Source organism: Drosophila mojavensis, unplaced genomic scaffold, assembly GCF_018153725.1.
Source record: "Drosophila mojavensis isolate 15081-1352.22 unplaced genomic scaffold, ASM1815372v1 contig_36, whole genome shotgun sequence".
Classification (NCBI taxonomy): Eukaryota; Metazoa; Arthropoda; class Insecta; order Diptera; family Drosophilidae; genus Drosophila; species Drosophila mojavensis.
In genome coordinates this window covers 16,243,274-16,267,543 of record NW_025318858.1, presented here as the reverse complement: position 1 = coordinate 16,267,543, position 24,270 = coordinate 16,243,274, and the positions used below count along the sequence as shown (strand labels likewise).

The 24,270-nt window shown below is 37.4% G+C and overlaps 2 protein-coding genes and 2 long non-coding RNA genes across 9 annotated transcripts; 2 read left to right on the top strand and 2 right to left on the bottom strand.

Moving 5' to 3' along the window:
- Positions 1-8,837: 8,837 nt before the first annotated feature.
- LOC116803896 lies at positions 8,838-23,398 on the top strand. Its single transcript, XR_004363909.2, has 3 exons — positions 8,838-8,905; positions 23,055-23,164; positions 23,229-23,398. It is a non-coding gene; the product is annotated as an uncharacterized LOC116803896 (long non-coding RNA).
- LOC26528351 lies at positions 11,435-14,083 on the bottom strand. 3 transcript variants are annotated; one of them, XM_032729030.2, is made up of 4 exons: positions 13,935-14,083; positions 13,342-13,876; positions 12,708-13,308; positions 11,435-11,847 (listed from the first exon to the last, which is right to left on the bottom strand). In XM_032729030.2, the coding sequence occupies exons 1-4, from the start codon at positions 13,983-13,985 to the stop codon at positions 11,478-11,480; spliced, it is 1,557 nt and encodes a 518-aa protein (XP_032584921.1). In that variant the 5' UTR covers positions 13,986-14,083; the 3' UTR covers positions 11,435-11,477. The 3 variants fall into 3 exon arrangements, with proteins under 3 accessions (XP_032584921.1, XP_032584922.1, XP_015020942.1); XM_032729031.2 differs by having other exon boundaries at positions 12,708-13,379; positions 13,428-13,876; XM_015165456.3 differs by having other exon boundaries at positions 12,708-13,876.
- On the top strand, positions 16,358-17,306 carry LOC122757127. Its single transcript, XR_006357046.1, has 2 exons — positions 16,358-16,445; positions 16,505-17,306. It is a non-coding gene; the product is annotated as an uncharacterized LOC122757127 (long non-coding RNA).
- LOC6576983 (CD109 antigen) lies at positions 17,880-23,835 on the bottom strand. 4 transcript variants are annotated; one of them, XM_015165453.3, is made up of 8 exons: positions 23,599-23,835; positions 22,527-22,590; positions 21,738-22,397; positions 21,312-21,675; positions 20,928-21,253; positions 20,352-20,878; positions 18,234-20,260; positions 17,880-18,174 (listed from the first exon to the last, which is right to left on the bottom strand). In XM_015165453.3, exons 2-8 carry the CDS (start codon positions 22,577-22,579, stop codon positions 17,935-17,937), a joined length of 4,197 nt encoding a protein of 1,398 aa, XP_015020939.1. In that variant the 5' UTR covers positions 22,580-22,590; positions 23,599-23,835; the 3' UTR covers positions 17,880-17,934. The 4 variants fall into 4 exon arrangements, with proteins under 4 accessions (XP_015020939.1, XP_032584919.1, XP_032584920.1 ...); XM_032729028.2 differs by lacking the exon at positions 23,599-23,835 and having other exon boundaries at positions 22,527-22,873; XM_032729029.2 differs by lacking the exon at positions 23,599-23,835 and having other exon boundaries at positions 20,352-20,875; positions 22,527-22,871.
- Between the last annotated feature and the right edge of the window lie 435 nt (positions 23,836-24,270).

Sequence of the window (24,270 nt, the reverse complement as noted above, 5' to 3'; positions counted from 1 at the left end):
GCTCTTACAAGGTAACGTTGAACAAATTGCTTCCTTCCCAAAGTGTCCCAAAAGCTTAGCGATATGCCAAACTTCGTCAAATAGCTGAAGATCTACTCCAATCTTATAAAAAATTAATATATTAAACTACATAACGCTTGGTAAATAAATGTTAATTAAGTACAAGTCTAAGCATTGAATATAGTTAACAAATTTTAATTAAGTTTTCGCAAATGGCCGATGCTGTCCATTCAGACAACTCATTTGTCAAGCACTCCAAGTACCAAGGGCAGTTGAGTGATGACCATAGATTGTTTTCCTCCCAATTTGTATGGCTCTATTCAGTTAGGGTATTTTGAGCTCTCGGCTATCCTTACGGTAGTTGCATATTCATATTTGTTATCATTGGGCGTTTGTGTCATTTTGCGCCAACTGGCAACTGGAAAAGTTATCATAGAGTCGCAGCCCAAGTTTATTGTTGCATACTTTTCAGCTGTGCTCACACCCATACATTTGTAACCCACCCACACCCACACCCACACGGACGCCCACGCCCTCTCAAACGCAGGCCCATAGAATATGGGCTTCATGACTTTGTTTTGTTGGCTGCGCCGCTGCTGTGCGTTTTCCCAGTTGGTTCTCTGCTGTTCTGTTGTCTTAGGTGGCTCGGTTAATTTACATTTTCCTGGTAATTAAAATGTGCTCGCCCATTCGCTACCCTTCGCTGTACCAACCCCCTCCCCCCTCCCCCCCCCCCTAGTTCATCGTACTGACAGTTGCCACACGCAAAACTCGTTTACATAATTATGTGTGGCAATTTGCGCGTGTGTGTAAAGATTTACACAGCCATAGCCTAGCACACCAATACACACACACACACACACCAACAATCACACACACTTAGACCATAAATTGTACCATTTCATTTTTTAACATATTTCTTGTTGTTCGCCTTCTTCTGGCAGGAACAATTGTCAGCTAATTTGAATAACTCACAAGTTTAATATGAATTTATGAATTTATGAATATCAAATGCGAATATTTTTGGAGCTTTACATTTAACTTTCTTGACTTTCGAAAAGTTTTTCAATAAATATCTTGGTTAGCCGCAGGTTTCCCAACTGAATTCAATTTTAAATGACCAACTTTTCTAGTTGAAGCTCTCAAACTAGAACTGCAAGTCCCAATATATAATAGGTGCAAATCTGAAGCTATTTCTGATAAATTTGCAATACTAAAGAATTTTTGAAATAAAATTAATTATACACAGTTAAGCTTCGATAAAAAAAATATATATACATAAAGATATAACATAAGGTATATCCTAACATAAAAGTATAGCCTTTATGTGCATACGTTTATACAATAAAATTAAAAAATTTTTATAAAAAAAAAAAAAAAAAAAAAAAAAAACACTAAATCAATTATATAAAGTATTATATATTAAATTCTTTTTTTTTTTTTTTTTTTTTTCAATATTTACATAAAATCATATGTACAAATATTTCAAAAATATTTTTATTTTAATTTATATTTTTTTAAATACCTAATGTTTAAGTTTGTTACCAATTAGTGTTATTATTATTTTTTTTATTACTTTTTCTTTTTGTTATGATACAGTCTACATCTTCCTTACTCCCATTTGAGTGTAGTAATTATTTATTTTTTTCATTTGCTGTCAAATGGTTATTGATTTAACGCTTGAGAGTGTGCCATATATCATTAAACGAAAATGAATATTTATGATTCATAAAATTGTAATTAATATGTTAATTCTCGCAGTAATTAAAGTCCTATTGTGTTTTTGTTAGACTACAGCTATACAACGAAAAAATCATATGCATATGCATAATGGATGAATATGTGTTAATACTTCAAGATAGTCGACGACTTTAATATCAGGAAAAATTAAATGCATATATGTATATGTTTACATACACATACAGTTTTACGGAAATTACTTTGGAAGCAACACTCTTTCGTCCTGAGCTTGAAAATGCACAGTGAATGTATCACAATACTTATCTGGATCAATATGTAAGCTACGTCTATGAATTTATATGAAATCAGCATCTTTCGTGCTCATAAATAAATTGTTTGCGCCACGCAACGGAAGCCAGAGCCCCGGAACATACAAAGTCAATGGGACAAACCTCGAAAGCCAACAAATAACCCAACGAGATGGTCGGAATTGTAGCTTATGCTTAGACCGAACCGGAACCTGAACTGAACACGAAATTCGTTTGTGGGTGGACATTAGATACGCTTAGCAACTGCGTTACAAGCAAAACGGGCGGGCGCCGCCTCCCGTTGCTCCCCAGTTGCCTTGCTACAGCCCAGCTCAAGGACGGCGTGTGTATGTACATACACGAGCAGGAAAACGAAAACGAGAGCGAAAACTTCCAAAAGCAAATTAATAACAAAAACAGCAAAAACAAATGCAAAAGCTTGCGGAGCTGCTGGAACGCAAACTGTCAAGTGGCTCAACTGCCCGCAGGACCAATTAGAAACATCCAATCAGAGTTGAATACGTGCCAACACGATGCGGGGTGAATGGCCTGGTTTTATATTAGATATTAGTTAGGCATTAGGCATTAGGCATTATGCATTAGCCATTATGCATTACGCATTATGCATTATGCATTAGGCATTATGCATTAGGCATTATGCATTACGCATTATGCATTAGTCATTAGGTATTAGGCATTAGGCATTAGGCATTAGGCATTAGGCATTAGGGATTAGGCATTAGGCATTAGGGCATTAGGCATTAGGCATTAGGCATTAGGCATTAGGCATTAGGCATTAGGGCATTAGGCATTAGGCATTAGGCATTAGGCATTAGGCATTGGGCATTAGGCATTAGGCATTAGGCATTAGGCATTAGGCATTAGGCATTAGGCATTAGGCATTAGGCATTAGGCATTAGGGCATTAGGCATTAGGCATTAGGCATTAGGCATTAGGCATTAGGCATTAGGCATTAGGGCATTAGGCATTAGGCATTAGGCATTAGGCATTAGGCATTAGGCATTAGGCATTAGGCATTGGGCATTAGGAATTAGGCATTAGGCATTAGGCATTAGGCATTAGGCATTAGGCATTAGGCATTAGGCATTAGGCATTAGGCATTAGGCATTAGGCATTAGGCATTAGGCATTAGGCATTAGGCATTAGGCATTAGGCATTAGACATTAAGCAATGTATTATTCTTATTGGAAAATAGTATCAATATCATTTCGTGCTTTACCGAATTTTCATCACGCGCCCAGCACTCAGCAAAACAATCGAGGATTCTTGGCCAATTGGCGGGCCAAATTCAATTCATATTCGCGGCAATGCCTATTTTGAATGGACTCATTAAATAGTATCGAGATTTGTTTCAACTTCAACGATTTGTTGAGCACTTTGTTCCCCGGTCGATTATGCCGTTGCGCTCGAGTTGCCTTCGAGTTGTTGCAAATCATTTCGCAGCCAATTTCAAAATAATTCCTAGAAGCCGGCGAACTTATTCCTTGGTGAGCAATTAGGAAATTTATTTGTTCTTGGCCTACGCCTCGGAACAAACGAAAAATAAAATAGAAATAAAAGAAAAAAGAAAAGAAATAAAAAATGAATATTCCGCTGAAATTAATAGCTAGCATTAAATTATAAACTGAAATGAGTGCGAAGAATTTCATTTCATTTAATGGTGCCATTTAATTTTGAGCCCCCCGAAGAAAAGGGCGTTAAAAATATGCTAATTTGACAGTTATATAAATATATGTATATCTGAGATCCTAAAAAATGCGTAGGAATTGTTTAACAATTCATTAAAGTATACGGAATTATTAATATGTATTTAATATGATTTGAATATGCTTTACAAAATCCCACTCCTGCCCTCCGGCCAATTAATTATGAATAATAAACTATTGCTCTCTGCTAATGCTAAACTTTTCACCCGGCACAACAACTCAAATGAAACAGCTAATTAAATGAAAAGCGCCTAAAGGCAGTCGAGGTATTGCCAGCGAAATAAGTTGCCCTGCAAGCGAATAACTTTAGGCCAAAGTGTACCCTGTACCACCTCAGTGTGTGCAACAAGCTACCTGACTAGCCTTATGATTAATAATAAATGTAAAGCATTCGGCAGACAGGGCTCAAGTCAAAAGGCAACGGCAAAAGTAACTGTTAATGAAATAAAAAATTTAATTAGCAAACGGTAGCGTAAGGTGTGCCAGCTGAGCCAAGACGAATATGGAATGCACTGAGAGAGGTAGGTGAGAAAACTGATAGAATATTTTTATACCCATCAGATTAAAATGATTTTGCTCAAATTGTATATAAGACCCTATATATAATTGTTGATGAGCTCGAGGAGTTGAGACGATTGTCCGTCCGTCTTTTCGTATTTGCCAACGCGTCGATCCCAGAACCTATAAGAACTAGAGGCTTGAAGCTCTTTCCTATAGGTCCCTGTATACAGCGCATTATTAATTTACATAAATTTCTAAATACTTTTTCTTTTCTTAAATATATATTCAACTAATAAATATTTATATGTGCATGCACAAAATTCACATGGTTATAATTTATTCATTTTATTTTAATATGAATACCTTTTCTTTTCAACAAAAATGCATGATTTAATATTCAAGTAATAAATATTTATATAACCCATTAAATTTATATGAGTATATTTATTATATTATTATTATTATTTTTTATTTTTTTCTTTAATTAATTCACATTTCCTGCCGAAAATATGAAATGCCCTCTGATAGTGTAATAAAAAAAACCTTAAAGGAAAACGCAAACTCAGCTGGAGAGCCTGTTGAAGTGCGCCGCCTACAAACACAAATAAAAGTATAAAAGAAAAAGAAAAAATATGTCCAACAGATGTGTGTGCGTGTGCACCTGTGCGTGTGAAGCTTTTTGCTTGATTTGACTTGCGAGTCGCGGCCTGAACGAAAGCATCAATAAATTCCCTTTTTTTTTATTTTTTTATTTTTATATTCAGCCAAAAAGCATAATGAAATATTTTATCGAGTTTATTAAGCAGACATATTTAAAACCATTGGGACGAACAAAAATAAATAAATAAACGTTGAGCGTTCGAAAAAGTTGAGCGCGATCGCAGGGACTTAAAAGATTTGCCGTGAGCCCGGTGAAAAATGGAGTGTACAAAGGTAATTTCAAATTCAGGGCACAGAGAAAATGCGTGAGCTAAACAAAGCTGTCAGGTGTCAGCAGCAGCAATAGACACACACACACACACACACACATAAAATAACATTATCACAAGCCCACTCAGTAGGTGCTGTTGAGGCAGGTTTTTTATTTGCTTCTGCTCTCCTTTTTGAATTTGTGTAAAGAGGAAGAAGGCTGCTGTTAGTTGTCGATTTTGATGCCAGTCGAAAAGTTGGCGAAGGCTTTCAACAGCAGAGGCAGAGTCAAAGGCACAGGCTCACGCATGCACACACACTCACACGCTCACGCATGCACACACACACACACGCTCACATACATCATATGTATGTATACGCACATGCACTAGCTACTTGGCTATTAGAAGATAGACCAGCCACGCCCAGCGCCTATAAATAACAGCCGTTATGTGTGTGCGTGTGTGTGTGTGTTTGTGTTAGAGGGAGAGGCATAGGCGCAACTATTCAAGTGGCCAATTTACTAACAGACCACACACACTCACACACACACTCACGCATACGAATACACCGACATGCAGCTTTGGTAGCTTTAGTCCCTAGATCGCAATTTGATGTGGTGTTTCATGTTTCAAATTGAAACTCGGACCAAGTGGCAGGCAAGCAATAACAACAACAACAATAATTGAAATGAATTGAATGAAAAAATATGAAAATCAATTGAAGGAATTATTTTCGTTTTCCTTTTCATTTTTTCTTTTTTTCCATAAACGAAATGGAAATGATTTCAGCTTGGCCAAGTGGCAAGCTCAAGGCTTAGTGGGTTTTCTACTCTCTCGCTCTTATTGATGGTTATCTATCTACATACATATGTATGCATGCAAATGTTCCCTTCTCTGTGTGTGTGACTTATGAGACAGCTTGAAAAGCCTAACTGAATAGGTCTTACTTTTGTAAGTAAGCCAATTGATTCCTGAATAGCGTTTGATTAAATTACTATGTTGAAATCTGAACACTACTATTTAAATACATCAAATAAAATAAAAAACAAAAATTAAAGCATTCCGCTTGCAATTAAAGCGAAAGTTCACGAACAACTGAAAGCAATAGAGCAAAGCACTAATTTGCACTAATAAAATTACAACTTTGAGCATTTAACTTAGATAATTCCCAAGCTTTCACATACACAACGAAACAAACACAAACACTGCAAAGAGCAGTTGAGAGCCATTGCTCCTACCTCAGACACAATTATCGGTAAATGCTCTCTCACTGCAGTCCACACATTTATATGCATGCTAAGCAAAGCTTTGGCTATCCAGCGAACTAGTTAAGAAGCGCTCAGCTTTATCTTCCACCATGCCTCTCTTTAACTTACGATCCAATTGTGGGCTTTGAATGAATGCATTAATTTTGGTTTTTTATTTTAGTTTATGTATTTAAATAGTAGTGTTCAGTATTTTTGTTGAAGACTCTTAACACAGTTACATATCTCCAGATATTAACCGGTTTAACCGTTTGGCTTTCTCGGTTGCTGTTATTCGTTAGACTGCGAGATGGTTGGCAATTATAACTGCGTCGGCCAATCTTTTCTGCTGCTCTAGGCATTGCTAGATCCTTATATAGCTATGAGTTTCTCGCATATGTATGTATGAATGTGTATGCAAGGAGTTTCATACATACAAGAAATCAACGTCGCTTATTTAAATTATATATAAATATGTGCATACATAAATATGTATGTATTTAAATATTGAAGATTGCGCCTTTGCTGCAATATGACAATTTGCTGGAGGCTCTCAGCATGCAATATTAATTAATATTTTTCTAGCAATATTTATATTTTATAAATCGCATTAAATGCATATGTCTATATTCTATTGCAAACAGGCACTTAGCTAATTATTATTTTATGTATGTGTATGTATGTATATCAATATCACACAGTTGTTATGGCATGTAGTTATATATATAGATACATATGTAGGTATATGTAAAAATGTATTTACATAGAATATGAAAAACTAATAATATAGAAATATACGCAATATAAATATATGTATGTGTCTGTGGGACCAGCAGTCGAGTAAAGGTGAGACTGAACCCACATACACATACATACATACGTATAATGTCCTGCTCTGAGTAAGTAGTTATCGTACAGAATTTTGAGGGTGTAGTTGGGATCATGTGGAACTTTTTAGCTGAGTGACTATTTCGCTCTTTTGCATTATGCTAAATAACTATTTTGGCTACTGCATTATTTTTGCGAGCTTTGGATTTAGAACAGGAAATCATCACGAGTTTGCAGTGCATTTTTATGCGTGGCTGCATTAGAGTTAATTAAAATTAGTTTTGAACGCTTGGATTTGTAGAAAAGTTTATAAGCTTGTATTTCATACATACATATATGTAACAAATTCATATGTATTTATAAAGTGAATTTTGTACATATATATTTTATGTATGTGAGTATATATAAATTTAGCAGCATTAAAATTAAGTACTTCAGGTTATCCAACTCTTGAGCTAAAAAAAAAAAAAGCGTTGCCAATTCGTTGCGGTTTTAATGTTCCCCAACTTTCTGTATAATGATAGTTGTACGGAGAAGAGCACACACACAAACATACGCGCTCACTCACATTCATGCACAGTTGCCAGTGCACTGGCGTTAAGTGAAGTTTGTCAGGAACGGGAAATCTAATAACAGCAAACACAAACACAATAACAGTTAGTTGGTGTCACGTTGTTATTACGTGTTAGTGTGCGTGTGTGCTTGTGAGTATGTGGAGCCGAGCTTTAATTTGTGTTTGGCACTGCATATTAAATAGACACATCAACTCCCCAGTCCCCACACACCTACACATACGCGCCCCTATGGACGCAATGTCTGATTGAATCGATGGGGCGGCGCGTGAGGTGGTTTATGTGTATCGCTTCCTAGCTGAATCGAATTTTGGCAAACTGAGCTGCTCACACTCACACACTATCCCTCTCTCTCTCTCTCTCTCTCGCTCTCAGTTATGTGTGTTGAGTCACTGATTACGTATACGCCGCCTGGCCGCCTCATAAAAAAGGCATTAAATGGCGATAGCTGTCGTTGTGGCCAAACTCTGGTCAACCTGTCCAAACATTTCGGCCTCCTTTTGGCCTAGCGCAAATTGATGTGACATATTTGATATTAATTGACATCATGGGTCCTGCAATTTCAATGACCCAATGCCCACAATTCAATGAAATTCCTTGAGCTCAATAAATAACAAGTAACTGAAATTGAAATTGCAAACATTTAGTATTTATTATTGTAGTTGAAAAGTGATTTCATTGGGTCCCAACTAACTTCTGTTGTTATCAGAAGTAGTTCGGACTATACTCAAAGCTTCTCTAGAAAGCCTTAACTAATTAAAATTTCTTTTTTAGACAGGTTTAGCCACTGAGCTGATTTGTTTAGTTATTTACTGCACTTTACTCTTTAAATGCTGTCTCTGCTTTAATAGTACACAAAATTGAATAGCAATACATAACGTAATTCCACAACATTGTTGCCCTAAGCTCTGTATTACTGTGTTAAGCAGACAGATTAGACAAATATACACAGCACATTTTATAACAGTCAACGACAGTTTCAGCTGTAGCCTTAAGACAGCACATTATTTAGTTGGGAATTGTAAAATAATAATATGTAAATTGTAAAATTTATAATATTTTCAGGGATCGCGACACGAACATCGGGAGCTGAGACCCTAAAATGCAATTGATGCAAATTCATGACCTCAAAATGTAAGTAAAGAATAAATGGTGACTAAGAATGCTTTATTATTCAGAATCAGACATTTTATTTTTAATTATTTTTTAGTAATCTCATTATTCTTTATTTTATTCTTTATTTATTTCATTATTCTTTATTTAATTATGCTTTAGTAGTCTCATTATTTATATGCCCATATAAATGCTGCGACCATATTATATATGAATCTTATTGTACGTTAAAAACAATTCTCCGCTTAAGATTGATATTTAATTGATTCTCCTTCCCATACGATTTCTACACGATTTCAAAGTGCTGAGCTCTAGATTTCAGATAGCAAAGCTTTTGCTTTCCATTCAATTGCAATCGTAAATTATAGCTATTGCCCGATAACACACATACACTTACACTGCCACACACACATATGCCTATAATTTTGTGTGCTACTTACAGCTTTAGCTCAAATCCCCAGAAATTAAACCGCAAACACTAGACACAGCGCCACTAAAGCCACACGCCACATTCCTGTATCTCTCACCCTCTCTCTCCCGCACACATTCTCGCTCTCGTACACTTGCACACATACACACATTTTTATGATATTTATCAATTTGGTTCTGCCAAACATTTTTTAATGCCTATAATCCATTTGCTGGCACACGCTGCGTATACGCAATTTAATGACATTTCCTTGCTTAAGCTGTTCAATGCAATAATTGATTCTTTACGATGTTAGAAAAATATTTAACTGCAATTTTTTAGCCTCTTGGGCTAAATTGTCTTAAATATCGCTAAATTATATATGTACATATAAATTAATAGTTATTTAAATAAATATTAGAAATATACATTTAATATAAATACAATATTCAATTATATTATTAACATAAAGAATTATTCTGTATACTATTGTGGGCAAAAGTAAAGTGAATTTTCAATTACTTTCACTATAAATATATGACTCAAAGTTTTGGATTTTCTATCATGCATTTATATACAAAAGTATTCAATAGTGATACTACTCCCAATGACTATTAAGTCGTAGCAACTTCTTTAATTATTGATAGCATGCAGCTCTTATTACACAATAGCTGCTAAATATAAGAAAATAAATAAATACAAATTAATTAATACCAAAAATAAATTTATTCTTATAGCCAATACTCGACATGGCTGCAGTATAAAATATTGTATTTACTTTCCTTATGTTTCAATAAGTTTTCAACTCAAATAAATTGATACTTCGCATGGACATACTTACAACTATGCATATACATGTATATATATATATTTATAAATATGCATATGTGTATATAAAAACAAAAATCTCTAGCTAGCCGGCTGTGCACTCATGTGCGCTTATTATTTATGCAAAAGTTATCCATTTATGTTGCTCAAATATTTACAAACGACTTTGGCACGCATCGCGCACAGTTTGACAGCGACTTTTAAATTGTGGTTGAACATACGTTTTTGACGGCTTCACTTGCTAAGCTCGTAAATGCGTGGCGCATTGGTTTTCAATTTGAACATGTGTCCCGGGTCCAATAAGTGAGCTATGCACGCACATACATGCATACATACACATATGTGTATGTGTGTGTTCATGTTCCTGTAAGCCATTGATACTTTAATGTATGCACCAGGGGATAACGGTTTATATCAGCTCTCCGCTGGATTTTGTAGACGCGCGTGTGTGTGTGCCGGCTCTCAAAGCCCATTTATTGAGGCTTGGGCTTTTGGTTTTTTTGATAGACCTCAATATATGTATGTGGCGTTATGTATTTAAATGTATATATAAATGTATGCATAAATATACATTTGTACTTATATATGAACATATGTATATAAATGTGCATATCTTTGGTTATTTTCTTCTTTATTTTTAGATTTATTATTAAATACCTTTTATATAATATATATTATATTCTAGACTAATTTCGAAAAGGCGTCAAGTTTTAGTTTAAATGACTTTAAAATGATACAAGTATTTATTAATCTAATGCTATAAACTATAATACAATTTGTCTAAAATCAATATTGGAACATTCATTTGCCATCAATGCTAAAGGTAATTAAATTCCACCCCAACAATTCACAACGGAATTAGACTCATAAATTGCATTACCAACGCAATCTCCATCTATTGACAATGTAATTAATGGGTTCGATGTCAGTGTCGATGTCACTCGATGCTTGAGTAAACAAAGATGTAGGCACTATCTGTTAGCCGACAGGTGTAAGGGTAAACACACATTGTTTATAGCGAAACTCAATACCATAGAATATATCTGTAAGTATTTCGATTGGGTGGGGCGAATCAGACAAAATATTTGTATAATTACCTTTAATCAAATTACACATTGGCTAATGGCGTCTTCAAGCTATTTATATATACAGTATAAATATAAGTATAATAAAAGGTAAAAGATCTAAGAATCAACTTTGCTTGTGATGTCAACAGACGCTGAGCTGATAAAGGATATATGATTTAAGGGTTCGGCTCTCCCATAGATTTTACCAAATAGATTTTACTCAGAATATATAAACAAACGCTTAAAAAGTTTTTTTCTTATATATAATTAATGTATTATTTATAATTAATTACGATTTTGGCTGATATGATGAATAGCTGTTATACAGGTTCTCATTTATATTCTTACTGGACATAAAGACGTATCCCAATTGATGAAGTGGATATTTTGGTATTAAGAACTCCATGCGTTGATTGCGCATCAAGGCACATTCCAGATAGGACCTATACGTATTGAAAGCTACTTTGTGGCACTCCTCAGATCTTCCGTTTTTGAAGAGGTTATATCTGAAAGCAAACCACATGTTATAAGCCTCGGGTCCGGTCCATTGGGCGGAATTGGAGTTGCAGCCCGAATATATTTTCGTTTTCAGCCAATCCATCACTACGGGCTTGTTATATATGGTGGAATGGCCAATGCATACAGAATCCAAATGTTTACTAAAAATGAAACGAAATACTATAATAAAATTCGTGTTTCAGTCCGTAACATAAGTAACTAAACTGCGATCAATGCAAAAATTCGCTATGAATTAAATGTCTTACTCCCTTTAATACATACATACAAGAAAAGCTTTATTGTCCAGTCAACAAATATTCATAGCCCACTCACTTTCATCCTCATTATATGCTGCTGTTCGCAGCAGAGAATCGAGTGACTTACATTGCGTGCATTTTAATTATATGTGTGTGTGTGTGTGTATGGATGTGTGTAGATACTTAGCTCTAATATGTATTAGTGAAGCTCTCCATATTTCATACACAAAAGTGCTCTAATTCACGTCTATACGATGCAGTCTGTGGAACCTGGGTACAACTACTAACTGAGTGAGCAAGCACATGTATGCTTCGCTCTTTTACGATGTTATCTGTGGAACCTGTGTCAGGATTGCACATTTATGTGCTCGTGCTCAGTTTTCTTTCTAATGTTGCAGCCCCATCGATTATAATAGAAACAGCGAGCTTAAGGTAATCTAATAAGCTCCAACATTGGGAAAGCGCTCAATTCACTGTGCACAAATCCACTCAATCTGTTACGGTCCAAAGTTGTGGAACTTGTGTAAAATTACTCAAGCGGCAATTATACTCAGCAAGCCAATGCACATGTATGTGTATGTGTAGCTTTCTTATTCGCGATCCTAGTAATACATATACATATATACATGAGTGAGAATGTTTGTGCTATGCACAAAGGCGCTCAGCTCCATTCTCTTACGATCCAATAAGTGGACCTTGTGTAACAGAACTGAGTACGCTCAGAGCAAGAGAAGTACAAATGTGCGTGGTTAAGAAATAATTACCCAGGATAATAGTTCATTGGCGCATTGTTCCCTAGCAATAAATTTGCCTTGGTCGCGCGACCCCGTTGATTGATTTTTAATATCATCTGCTTAAGATCCTTATTATGGTTCACGGCTAACAGGTTCGGAAACTTTTCGAACTTTTCTCCAGATGAATCAAAGTTGGCTTTTGGTTGTTTGTTTATATATTTTATTGTTGTGCCAGACTCTCTATTATCCTTATTTGTGGGTCGTAAGGATTCGATCATTTTAGATCGATTATGCTGTGGAATATTCGTATTTTTTCGATTCTTGAGGGCGTGATGTAAGATGAACATATTATCTATTCTATCTCTTGGTTTTGAAAGATTTTTGCGATTTTTGTTGCTTTTGATTCTTTTGTGAAGTTTTCTTGGAAAAATGCTGGCGATTTTTTTTGATTCTGCTAAATCCATATCATCCAGTGGAAGCAAACTTTCAATTTGATTTACTTTGCCAGCATTTTGAACGTCTTCCATTGATATTTGCTGACTATTTGTATTGTCTACTTGCTTTAGGCCTTCTATTGGAAGTGAAATTTCACTTTTATGAGACTCTACTACTTCCAAGTTTTCCTTTGGAAGTAATATTTCGATTTGGTAAGTCTTGTCATCATGTGGATTGTTTTTATATTCCAGCGGCTTTTCGTTTTCCATTGTAAATCTTTCATTTTTATAAGACTTTACTATTTCCATATCGTCAATTGGAAGTAAACTTTTGATTTGATTAACCTTCCCAGCATTTTGTTGACCTTCCATTGATACTTCATGACTATTCATGTTATCCACTTGTTTTTTGCCATCCGTTGGAAAAAATCTTTCATTTTTGTAAGACTTTACTATTTCCATGTCTTCATCTGAAAGTAATCTTCCCTTGTGATAAACCTTGTCATCATATGTTACGCCTTCCATTGGCAATGAATGTTTCTTGTTGTCATTTTTTACTTCTTTGACACTTTTTATTAGAAGTAAGCTGTTAGTACTCGAATTCTTAGCTAATTCCATGCCTTCCATTGGAAATAAGCTTCGATTCAAAGAAACTTCAGCTTTTGGGTAAGGTAAGCTTTGAGCACTTCCAGGATCATTTTGATTGTCAGTCTGCCTTCCAGGTTTTTGCGTTGGAAAAGCACTTACATCGTCCACACACAAAAACTAATTAAATATAATAGGAAAATTTTGAGAGATTCAAATGATTAAGACTGGAACTTACGTTCACTATATAGCCAATGGTTAAAAACAATATACAATTTGTGTTCAGCATTTCAAAAAATTAACATACTAATATATATATTTTTGTATAAGCCGACTAGGAATTTGTGTGCTATGAAGTCAATTACTGGAACTGACTTCTAAAGAGCAGATAATTGATGTAGAAATCAAATTGGCCAAAACTTGAATCTTAAAGTGAATGGAAAAGCTTAAGCAATGTTGACTCTGGCAGCTGACAGCACTAATTCATTAAGATTGGTTGGTCTGAAAAGCGAATATGTGTTTACCATTCATTGCTCTATATAAGAGTAGTCAAACATAGTTTTACAGTTTCAATGGCGAGCAGCAGAACGAGCTACTGAAGGGATTGACCCGACGGACTTTATGTGAAATCTAATCAATCAGTATTGAGTTTCAGTTTGTTTGTCGACGAGTCCGAACAAAAACAAGCAAACATGCTGCAGTTGGGCGTCAGCGATTGCATAATGCTCGCTCAGAGTGGATGAAGAGTTAAATTATTTATGGCAGATTTTAAAAGAGACGCGGCTTAGCAGTCAAAAAAGCTGTGAGTCTCAGAGTTTTGAGCTTAATAATATTTTAATGTAATGATATATAAATATATTATATATTAATTTATTATTATTAGATTTATTAATATTTATTTTTCTCTATATGATATTCGGACATAGTTGAGTGGACGAATAGGTGGACAGACGGATGGATGGGCGGATAGACAGACGAACGGTGAGCATACGAACGGGTGTACGGATGTATGGAGATTGTTAAAAACCAATATACTCTTTACACGTCGTGAACGACTATAACAAAAAAGAGGTTTAGGCGTTTTCATGTTTATTATGAATGACGCAAATAAACTCGTCAGAGTAAAATGATTAATATTGCGAACACGATGCGCTGTCCGATCGAATTATTGCTGCTAAGTGATTTGAGTTGGGTAAACGGCTAAAAAAAAATCAAGAATAAATATACTAAAAATCCATTAATATACAATTCCCACCAGTCCAATCCATCTGCTGTCTAGACATTTGCTGACATCAATGTAATTGTTAAGTACGCATAAAAAGCGTTTTAAATAAAAATAAAACGAAACCCCAATTGCTTCTCTTTCTCTCTCTCTATCTCTCTCTCTTTCTCTCCCTCTCTCTCTCTCTTCCTTTCCCTATATACACATATATACAATTCGAAAATCCGTAACTAATATGCTCTCTGGCACTTGCCAAAACAGAAAGAGAATAAAAACTTCAAAGTATCCTAAACGGCAATCAACGTTACAGACGAACGCCAACGAACCGTAAAGGCAATGCCAAAACAAGTCAAGCCATTAGCCGGACACTGAGCCAGGGCAGCGGTTTAAGCCAAGATTCACATTAGCCAAATACATTTTCCACTGGCGAAATATTTGTAACAATAAATTCTACAGCAATTGCAGCCTTAAACTAGAAAAAAAAGCAAAAAAAAATCGACCACAAAATTTCATATTCAATGAGGACAAATTAAATGAAATGTAACCACAAAACTTGCACAAATCTATGAGCTCCAATTACTAAGAGAGAAAGAAGCCGCTGAATTTATGGCCAAATAACTGCGGGGGCCCCTTCGAGCAACGATGCCTTTGCCGTTTAATGGGCTCATTCGAAAATTAAAATGCCATTTTCATACCCTATAAATGTGTGTAGGCAGCAGATGCATGTGGGTTTATAATTTAGCGACAACAGACTTGAAGCCTTTTTAACATTTTCATTAATAATAAATGTAAAATTATAAATGATCAAAAAATTATTAAAAAAAAAAAAAAAATATTAAATATTACACAACTTTTTTTAAATTTCTTTTTTTGTATAAAATATATAGAATAATGCGCCAATCAGGTACCGACAAAAGCAAAAAAAATAAATAAATAAATAAAAATAGTAAGAGCTATACACGAATTTTCACAGATTTTGGTTTACTTAATATATTTTAAATGTCTTTACTATTTTTATTTAAATAAATAAATAAAACAAAAACTGGAAAATATATAATAAAAATATAAAACATATCTTGAATTAAATTTAAAAAAAAATAATAATAATAAAATTAAAAAAATAATAAACAAATAAATAAATTAATTAATTAAATTAAAATATCTTTACTATTTTGTAAATTATAATATTAATTGATATATTATTATATAACAAGTAAGAAAGCTCTAGTCCAGACTGCTCGACTAGGAGATCCCTGAACCCTCTAAGCTGATATTCTACTTATTCTGCACAGTAAATCTGAAGTCTCTAGGTCGAAAAGTGTTGAAATTAGGCTCAAAAAACAATAACCATTTTTCGATTATTCTCGATAAAAAAAAGTTATCGAGTGAGTTATAGAAAAAATATGATAAACTTGTACTGTTTTTTGATTTTACTACAGGGTATCTTAAATCATGCCTGTTAAATGCTTGTTTGGCAGCCGGTTGCTTGACTGCTCTGCCTGGCCGTACTTAGGAAGGGTTTTTGAGGTATTGGGATTTTGCCAATTAAGCTGACGATTTTATAACTCCCTTTTTTATGACCAAAGTTTTATTTATAGCCTAAAGGCAAGGCGATGCCAATTGCCTGTGATACGTCTACAGATACAATGCAATCAATTCAAATCGAGAGAAATTCAAGCTAAAATAAATTGAGAGAAACCAAAAGTGGATAACGAACCTGAAGAAAAGCCTCATGTGGCTTTATATTATGCATTAAGAAAATTTAAGAAAGCATTGGAAAATGTATGAAAACATCTCAACAGCCGCTGAAGCCTCCTCGAACGGAAGTCGAGGAGGATGAGTTGACGCCAGCTTGCAGCCAAACGTGAAGTATGCGGGGCTGTGCTTAGGGGAAATTGCCAAAAGTCATTAAATTGCTGAGCAACGAGGCTGGAGCAATAAGCTGTTGCTCTCGACTGCTAACCAGGATGGATGGATCACTGGAATGGAATGCAGCTGCAATGGCTCATTTTTATGCAATCCCATCATCATACAGCCTGGAGACTCAGAGACAGAGAGAGAGAGAGAGAGAGAGAGAGATAGAGAGAGAGGGGGAGACAGGGAGAGCACATGGAGAGACAAGCAGAGAGTCAGATACCTCAAGCAGTGTCTGCCATCTGCTACTGACGTTTACCATAAATATAATTAAAGTTTCATTTCCGTGTTAGAGCTGCGAATGACAAGCGCTGCGGGCACGTGGCGTATGAGTGATGCCAGCGCAGCCAACTCAAATGCCATTCAAACTGCGAACAAACATTTCAAATTTCATATGAAAAGTGCATTTCCAACTTCGTTATGTCACACATTCACTTTTTACAAAATGCATATTTATGACGTTAGTGTAATTAATTAATTAATTGACAATGATTTCATAGGGTCTTGATTTCATAGGGTCTACATTTGTTAAGGCGATGCACCCATCGGAAATGGGAAATCTGGAAAGCTATATGTTTCAAGCAGAAGAAGGTGTGGCATAAAGTATATACATTTTTGATCACTGCTCTCTGTCTATCCGTTGAATTTTTGTATGTGTGCAAAAAAAAAAACCCTGGTTCGGGGTATGGCCTAGTTGGGCTATCTCAGCTAATAGACGGTGTGGTAGACCCTAATAGAGCATATACATATATATTTTGGATTATGGCAACAAGCAGTATCGATATAGCAATGCCCGTCTGTCTGTTCCTTTAAATCTTTGTATGTATAAAATAAGCGGGTTCAGAGTATCTCCTAGTCGAGAAATCTCGCCTAGGCAACTCTTCCTTGTTTTGCATCAAACTTAAGCAGGGTACAATTTATATGAATTTTTGTTTCTTACTTACCTCTTAATTTGTTTGACTTTTTATATATATTTTATTAATGATAATATATTTATAAATGTATTTTATATATTTTACGTGTTTATATAATATATATATATATTTTTTTCTTTGTATGTATATATAAGTATATATACAAGTTTTTCTCGCACCTATCGTGTTTAGCTCTCGCCCGCAAAGTCAAATCCCTCACAAATGTTCCTAACTTGTGATTTTACTTCGTAATACTCAGTTGCCTTCTTATTCGTATCGTAGTAGTCATAGAGGACGATCGGGACGGGCTTCAAATATGCCACATGATGCCTCATAACCGCCTCGATGAGAAGGCACTTGATATCTCCCTTGTGCAGGCTCTCAAAGTAGATGACCAGCACAGAGTCGTCATTTTTGGTCTCCACCAGCTGCGTAAAGTAATTAGAATTGATATTCAAATAGAGATAGGTGATGAATTGATACCCACCCTGACGCGATCGATTTTCTGTATGTCCTTGAAGCTGTCCTCATCCACCTTATAGCCGGAAGGTAGTGAGACTTCCAGTATGGCCATATTGGATGCCTCAGCCTTGCCCTCCTCTACATACTCAACGCTTACGCTGAGCTCCAGCTTGGCTGGCGGCGATCCTGGTTGAACAATAGCCTGAATCTTAAAGCTGGGCTTGGGCTCCCTTGCGACAACATTGTACTGATAGCTGACTTGTAGCAGAGCAGCGCCAGCTCCCTTGACCATGTACGACAGCGACTTTGTGCCTTGCGGGAACTCCACAGTTTGTAGTAGCAAAGCGTTATCTTCCGTCAGGCTGAGCTGCTCCGTCTTTTCTCGCTGGCCATGATTGGAGACGGATACGTGCCACCTGGCTGGCTCGTCGCCGAACTTCTTGGCGAACTGAATGAGTGCCTGCAGGCCAGCCACCGTATCCTGCGAGGAAGCAAAGCCACCAAAGCAGTTCCGCTGTGCCACCAGCCAGCGAATCGAATACAACAGTGAAACGGGAGTCTCCTGGCCCGATTCCAACAGCGAAAGCACAGCATACGAAGTGATCTCAATGTTCTGACTGGCACAAAACTTTAGTTTATCTTCCGTCCACCAGGTGTAATCCGCCTCGTGCTTGGCCAGTGCTTGCAGTGCTGCCACATGCTGGGCGGCATCTGGAGACTTTGCCCTCTGCAGAGCGTAGGTGGCAATGGCCCTGGGCAACAGGCCTTCCGCATTCTTCTCAGTTGTGTGGGCACTCAGATAGGCCACTGCCCGATCGATGGCCGATTGGTTGGGCTTTTGGTGCTCAAGTAGGGCCAGCAGTACGTTGGCAGTGATCGTGAGGGCCGAACACTGTGCGGCATAGAAATGGTCGCCATTCTCCGTGAAGCTCCCGTTCTCAGCCTGGCGGCTGAGCAGAACCTCATATCCGCTCTCCAGTAGTTGCTCGTCCACTTTTATCAAATCCCTTATCTGACCGAAGGAGCGCAGCACATAGGCTGTCAGCCAGGTGGATCCCTTTCGTTCGGGATCCTCCTTATGCCACCTGCTGGGTCCAAACGAGCTGTAGCTGCCATCGTCGAGACGGTAGTGGAGCATATGCTGGTAGCCCTGCTCCAGATTGCGCTTTATGCGATGCTCCAATTCTGGAGTTAGTTTCTTCATGTGCTTCAGATAATCATACACCAAATAGTTGGGCACAAGTTTGGACATGGTCTGCTCGCCGCAGCCGCTGGGCAAGCGCAGCAACCGCTCCAAGTTCTTAATGGCCGGGCCAAGCAGATTTCCACCAAAACCGACTTCAATGTGCTGCGAGTCTGGCACAAGGTCCTCCGGTAGATCCAGTTCGAAGCTGCCCTTGAGCTCGTGCACGTCCGTCAAATTCAGGAAAAAAGCCCGGTTCCTATATTGCGTCACACCTTCGGGCACCACCTTAAGGGTCTTGAGCACCGCATCTCCGGCAAGAGGCGAAACGGCCGTAAATTTCAGCAGAATGCTGCCAACGATTCTGGGACGCAAAAGGAAGGAAGCGCCTGCTGTGGCATTTGCGCCCACTTTCAGTGTCTTCGTGCACTTCTGGAAGTCGCCAGGAGCTGCGCTGGACGGATCCACAAAATCGTACTCGTTATCCTCATTGCTCAGAGTAACCTCCACGTTCAGTTGATGGGGCAGGTAGTTGAAGACCAGAGCGGGCACATTGATCACCTCGCCCCGCCTCACCGAGTAGGGCAGACGCACGGACACAAAGAACGGCTGATAGGTCTTCATTTGCAGCTGGTCATTGATCACGCCCAAGCCCCTCTCGGGATGCAGTGAAAACGCCGACAGCACCCAGCTTGTAATTGTATCAGGAATTTTGCGGACCCACTTAAATGTCTCCGTTTCCGTCCATTCAATGTCCTCGAATAGCCACGTTTCGGCAAAGTTGCTCCGCACCTTCGGTAGAGGCCGATCAAGTGCAGCTGGTGCTGCTTCGGGTATCATCAGGGTCGACGAGCTACTATCAGAGCTTTCTGTAAATTGCACATAAAGGAAAATTCATTTTCAACTGGGAAAGCTCAAGTGCAATGAGAGTGAAACATCTCTCAATCATTATTGAATTACCTCTTAGACAGTAAATGGGCATGCGATCATAGAAGAATTCGGCATTTGTCATAGTCACAAGTCTTATTAGCCGTTGCCAGGTTGGGTATATATTATAACGTTCAAGGCAAGAGAACGGGTCATTCTTGATATCGTTGTTGGCACCAAGGCAAGCGCTTTGATCAACGGCCATAAGACCAACGAATGATCCTGGCGCCGTCTTAATCTCTAGCTCAACATCTGCGCCTGGCCTAACCTCAGCTGGAGCACTAATTTGAATCGGGTTCGGTAGCTGGACTTCTACATCAAATTCAGTCTTGGCATGGCGGAATGCCCCAGAGTCGTCCACGTAGTAGGCATAAATGCGACCGTTAGGTAACATTTGGAATGTGGGTGTCAGAGTGATGCTATGGACCTCCTGTGGCTCACTCAGCACGACTCGTTCCGTCTGCAGGACATTTCCACGTCCAATGATGTTGTACACGAAATTCTTCAGGGGGCGTCTGGACTCCAAAGTTACTTGATATACCTCACCGATGCGGAGCCTGCTATAGGGTGGACAGTTAAGTGTTTGCCGAATAGAATGATTTACAGTACCTCGCATTCTTCGTAGGGTTTTGCACAATGAGCCTGAACAACTCTTTACTCCTCTCTTCACTCCACAATTCACGCATTATTTCATCATGCCCACACTTGATCGGCTCTTCGAAAGAATTTATGTCTAGGGTTTGCTCTTCTCCATCAAACTGAAGCACCGCGATGTGGTGAGGCGAATAGTATCCAGGCTTCGGTAAATCTGATGGCGCCAACTTAAAAACAGCAAAACTTGACTCATTGAGTTGGGTCACGAATTCCGAGTAACTGTTCTCTTCTATTTCCTGTATCCCCTGTCCAGAATTATACATGCCCGGGAAGAGCCTAAGCTACAGTTTTGGGTTATAAGTTACCGTTAGTTATTAAATAATTTTTCAAATGACCTACCTTGACAGGGTTCTTGTTGTCCTTTAGCAACGTACCATCGACATAAATGATCTGAAACACTAACTCATGTCTCGTTTCCGAATATATATTGAACATTTTATAGCGATTGGCATGTAGTTGAAAGCTGCCGGTTTCACTGAATTTAACGCCCGTAAAGTCTTCCTCAATAGTGGCTAAAATCTTGTAGTGCAACGAGCAGAAATTATCTTGCGAAAAATTGTCCAGTTCCTTAACATCTATATCAAATTTCGCAATGCCGTTGACCAGGTTAGTATTCCTTATTAGAGTGTGGCTCCACCAAGTTGAGTTTTCCCTATGCACTTTGAGCAATACTTTGCCATTTACTGGTTTGCCATAGGCGTATCTGGTAATAAAGCAATGAGAATTTGATGGGTTTCCCTAGGGAAAAAAGTAAAACCAACTTACTTGGCTCTTACCGCAACGTACAAGTTGCCATCCTTGACTGAGACATGTTGATTCGCATCCATTTTCACGATATATCTGGGAAGAACATACTTCTCGACCTCGAATTCGACACGCTCATCCGTGCGACAATTCTGAACGGAAAGGGTCCATAGGCCCAACGCAGCAAGCTCGGACAGTTGAAGCTTTCCAGTATAGACTCCACAACGGGTCTTTATGTCCTTTACCATCGCGATGAGTCTGCTTTTGGAGTCGTCGAACCGTACAACTAAATCATCCGGTGCCACGCTAGGCATTTGGTTTTCATCCAAGAAAACGATCCGGTAATTAACTGTGTCTCCCGGCTTGTACTTACTCCTGTCCGTTTGCAACTTTACTCTAGGCTCAAACTCTTCGAAGAAAAGCATCTTGGAGTTCTTGAACTCCATTCCAGCGACACCCTCTGCGGTTAACAAATAGTCACCCGAAGATAGAGCAGGCACCTTGAAGGTAATCTGCTGGAACCCATCCGAATTTAACAGCTCAACTGTTTGAGCTTCGTTGTACGAAGGTCCCGTAATACCAATCTTCAAGGTAACTGGCTCCTTGGTGTGGTGCACGGCGACAGCCACATTGTAATCTCGATTAGCGCATAAGGCTCCCGAGGCGACGATGGTGTATTGCCTGCGTGAAAAAGATTATGTAGCTAATTAAATAAAATGCATGAGTCAAGAACATATGAATGAATGAGGTTCATCAGACAAGTCAATTTAGGCCTGTCAATCCGGTATTCCACACAAGACTTTGACTTACCCTTCACATGTCTTCGAGTCTTTGGTAGAGCTTGCGGGATCCACAGAAGCCATTGCTGATAGTTCTGAAAGAGCTTGCATTTATTTTATTGCAAAAGGATTTTCGATTTTCAATGGATTCAGGGAAATTATTTAATTTAAAGGAGTTTTTTTCTATGTATAATCCGGACTCACGTTGTTATCTAGTTCTCAAGTTGAAAATCACATGATTTACCGAAATGCATATATTCGCTTATCTACAGAATGCGCTTGTATCAGTTATCTACAAGGGCTTAGTTATCAAAGAACACATACATACATATATGTATGTACATATGTCTGTATATGTAACCTATATACATAACATTTTTATCAGCTATTAGTTTTTATGAATGGCATGAGTGTATGCAAACCAGTGATGTCAATTTTTTTTATATTTTTTTTTTTTTTTTTTTTAAAAAAGGCAAAAATGTCCCGAAAATACGGAAAAAAGGCTGAAAAGAGGGCAAACAATTTTCTTATAAATTTGCAATTTATACCACATTTGCAGATTCTGCAGTACGCCTTATTGTTGTCGTTTTCATCTCGAGCTATCCGCGACTTGAAATCTGGCTGCTCTAGCCAGTAATTCCGAAATTTTTGCACTGTGCTTAACCAAATGTGGGTACACTATTTAGCATATTAAATGCTAAAGTTCTGTTCAAGTTCTCTTCAATGTTAATAGGATTCTGTTGCATCCACAACCGATCAACTGGAAAAACGGCCAACCAACTGGAAGGATATGACCTCGATCCAGAAAAAGGACAAATTGTCATCACTGATGCAAGTACATGCATATATTTATATATGTACAAGCATATCATATTTTGGAATCGATTAATCGCAATTTAAAAGATTAGATTTACTATTTACATGGATTTTTTTTTTTTTTTTTTTTTTGCCTGCAAATTTGTTATTTGTTATATATGTATATTGCATCGAATTTAGTTAATAATTAATTTAATATTTTTTTTAATTAATATTTATTTAAAACTGATATATACTTCAATATTTTGTTGTAAGCACAATTTAACTAAATCATATATTTGAATTACCTTTAAACTTGTAGAAAGATATTGTTTGTAATATTCTATTTTACTAGCTGATCAATGAAGCCTTTTATTAAATTATGAAACTGCTGTTTAAAAATGCAATCGCTGCGTTTTACTGCTTAGACGCCTCGATGGAGAGTGCTCATGGAACAGGCGTACAATGCCAATATCAAATATCTGACCAATGCTTTCTCTCTCTCTCTCTCCCTCTCTCTCTCTCTCTCCCTCTCTCTCTCCCTCTCTCTCTCTCTCTCTCTCTCTCTCTTTCTCTATCTGAGTTGCTGTTGCTTGCAAGCGTGGGGAATTCCCTCTCAAATAACGTCATTGATTCTTTCATTTCGTATTGCCCTGAATAACTACATATGTACATATGTAGTTTGCGTTGTCTATGTGAGAAGTGTAAGTCCCCCAGTGCGATAAAAAGCTGAATGCGCTTGCTAAACATGATATGTATCTAATTTTAATAGCTATCCAAAATTAATGAAACTCATTTCAACTGTATTTTTCTCTATCATTACAATTATAAAAGTTGCTTTCAGCTTGCATATCATAACCCAAACACTCGTATGAATCATAGAAACAGTTTTAGAGTGGACCAAAATACCACTGTAAATACTGTGACTCTGACTGTCAGCTGTTGTCAATGACGTAGAGAGCGCAGTCCGTTGGCGAATT

Excerpts from the sequence above, each read along its gene's own strand:
- LOC26528351 (XM_015165456.3), bottom strand. The coding sequence starts at position 13,985 with ATGCTGAACACAAATTGTATATTGTTTTTAACCATTGGCTATATAGTG. Across the intron at positions 13,877-13,934 it reads CCATTGGCTATATAGTGAAC|TTTTTGTGTGTGGACGATGT; the intron begins GTAAGTTCCAGT and ends ATATTTAATTAG. Across the intron at positions 11,848-12,707 it reads CCAATGAACTATTATCCTGG|TAAACATTTGGATTCTGTAT; the intron begins GTAATTATTTCT and ends TTTCATTTTTAG.
- LOC6576983 (XM_032729028.2), bottom strand. The coding sequence starts at position 22,606 with ATGCAAGCTCTTTCAGAACTATCAGCAATGGCTTCTGTGGATCCCGCA. Across the intron at positions 21,676-21,737 it reads TACGTTGCGGTAAGAGCCAA|ATACGCCTATGGCAAACCAG; the intron begins GTAAGTTGGTTT and ends CTTTATTACCAG. Across the intron at positions 21,254-21,311 it reads ACAACAAGAACCCTGTCAAG|CTTAGGCTCTTCCCGGGCAT; the intron begins GTAGGTCATTTG and ends CCAAAACTGTAG.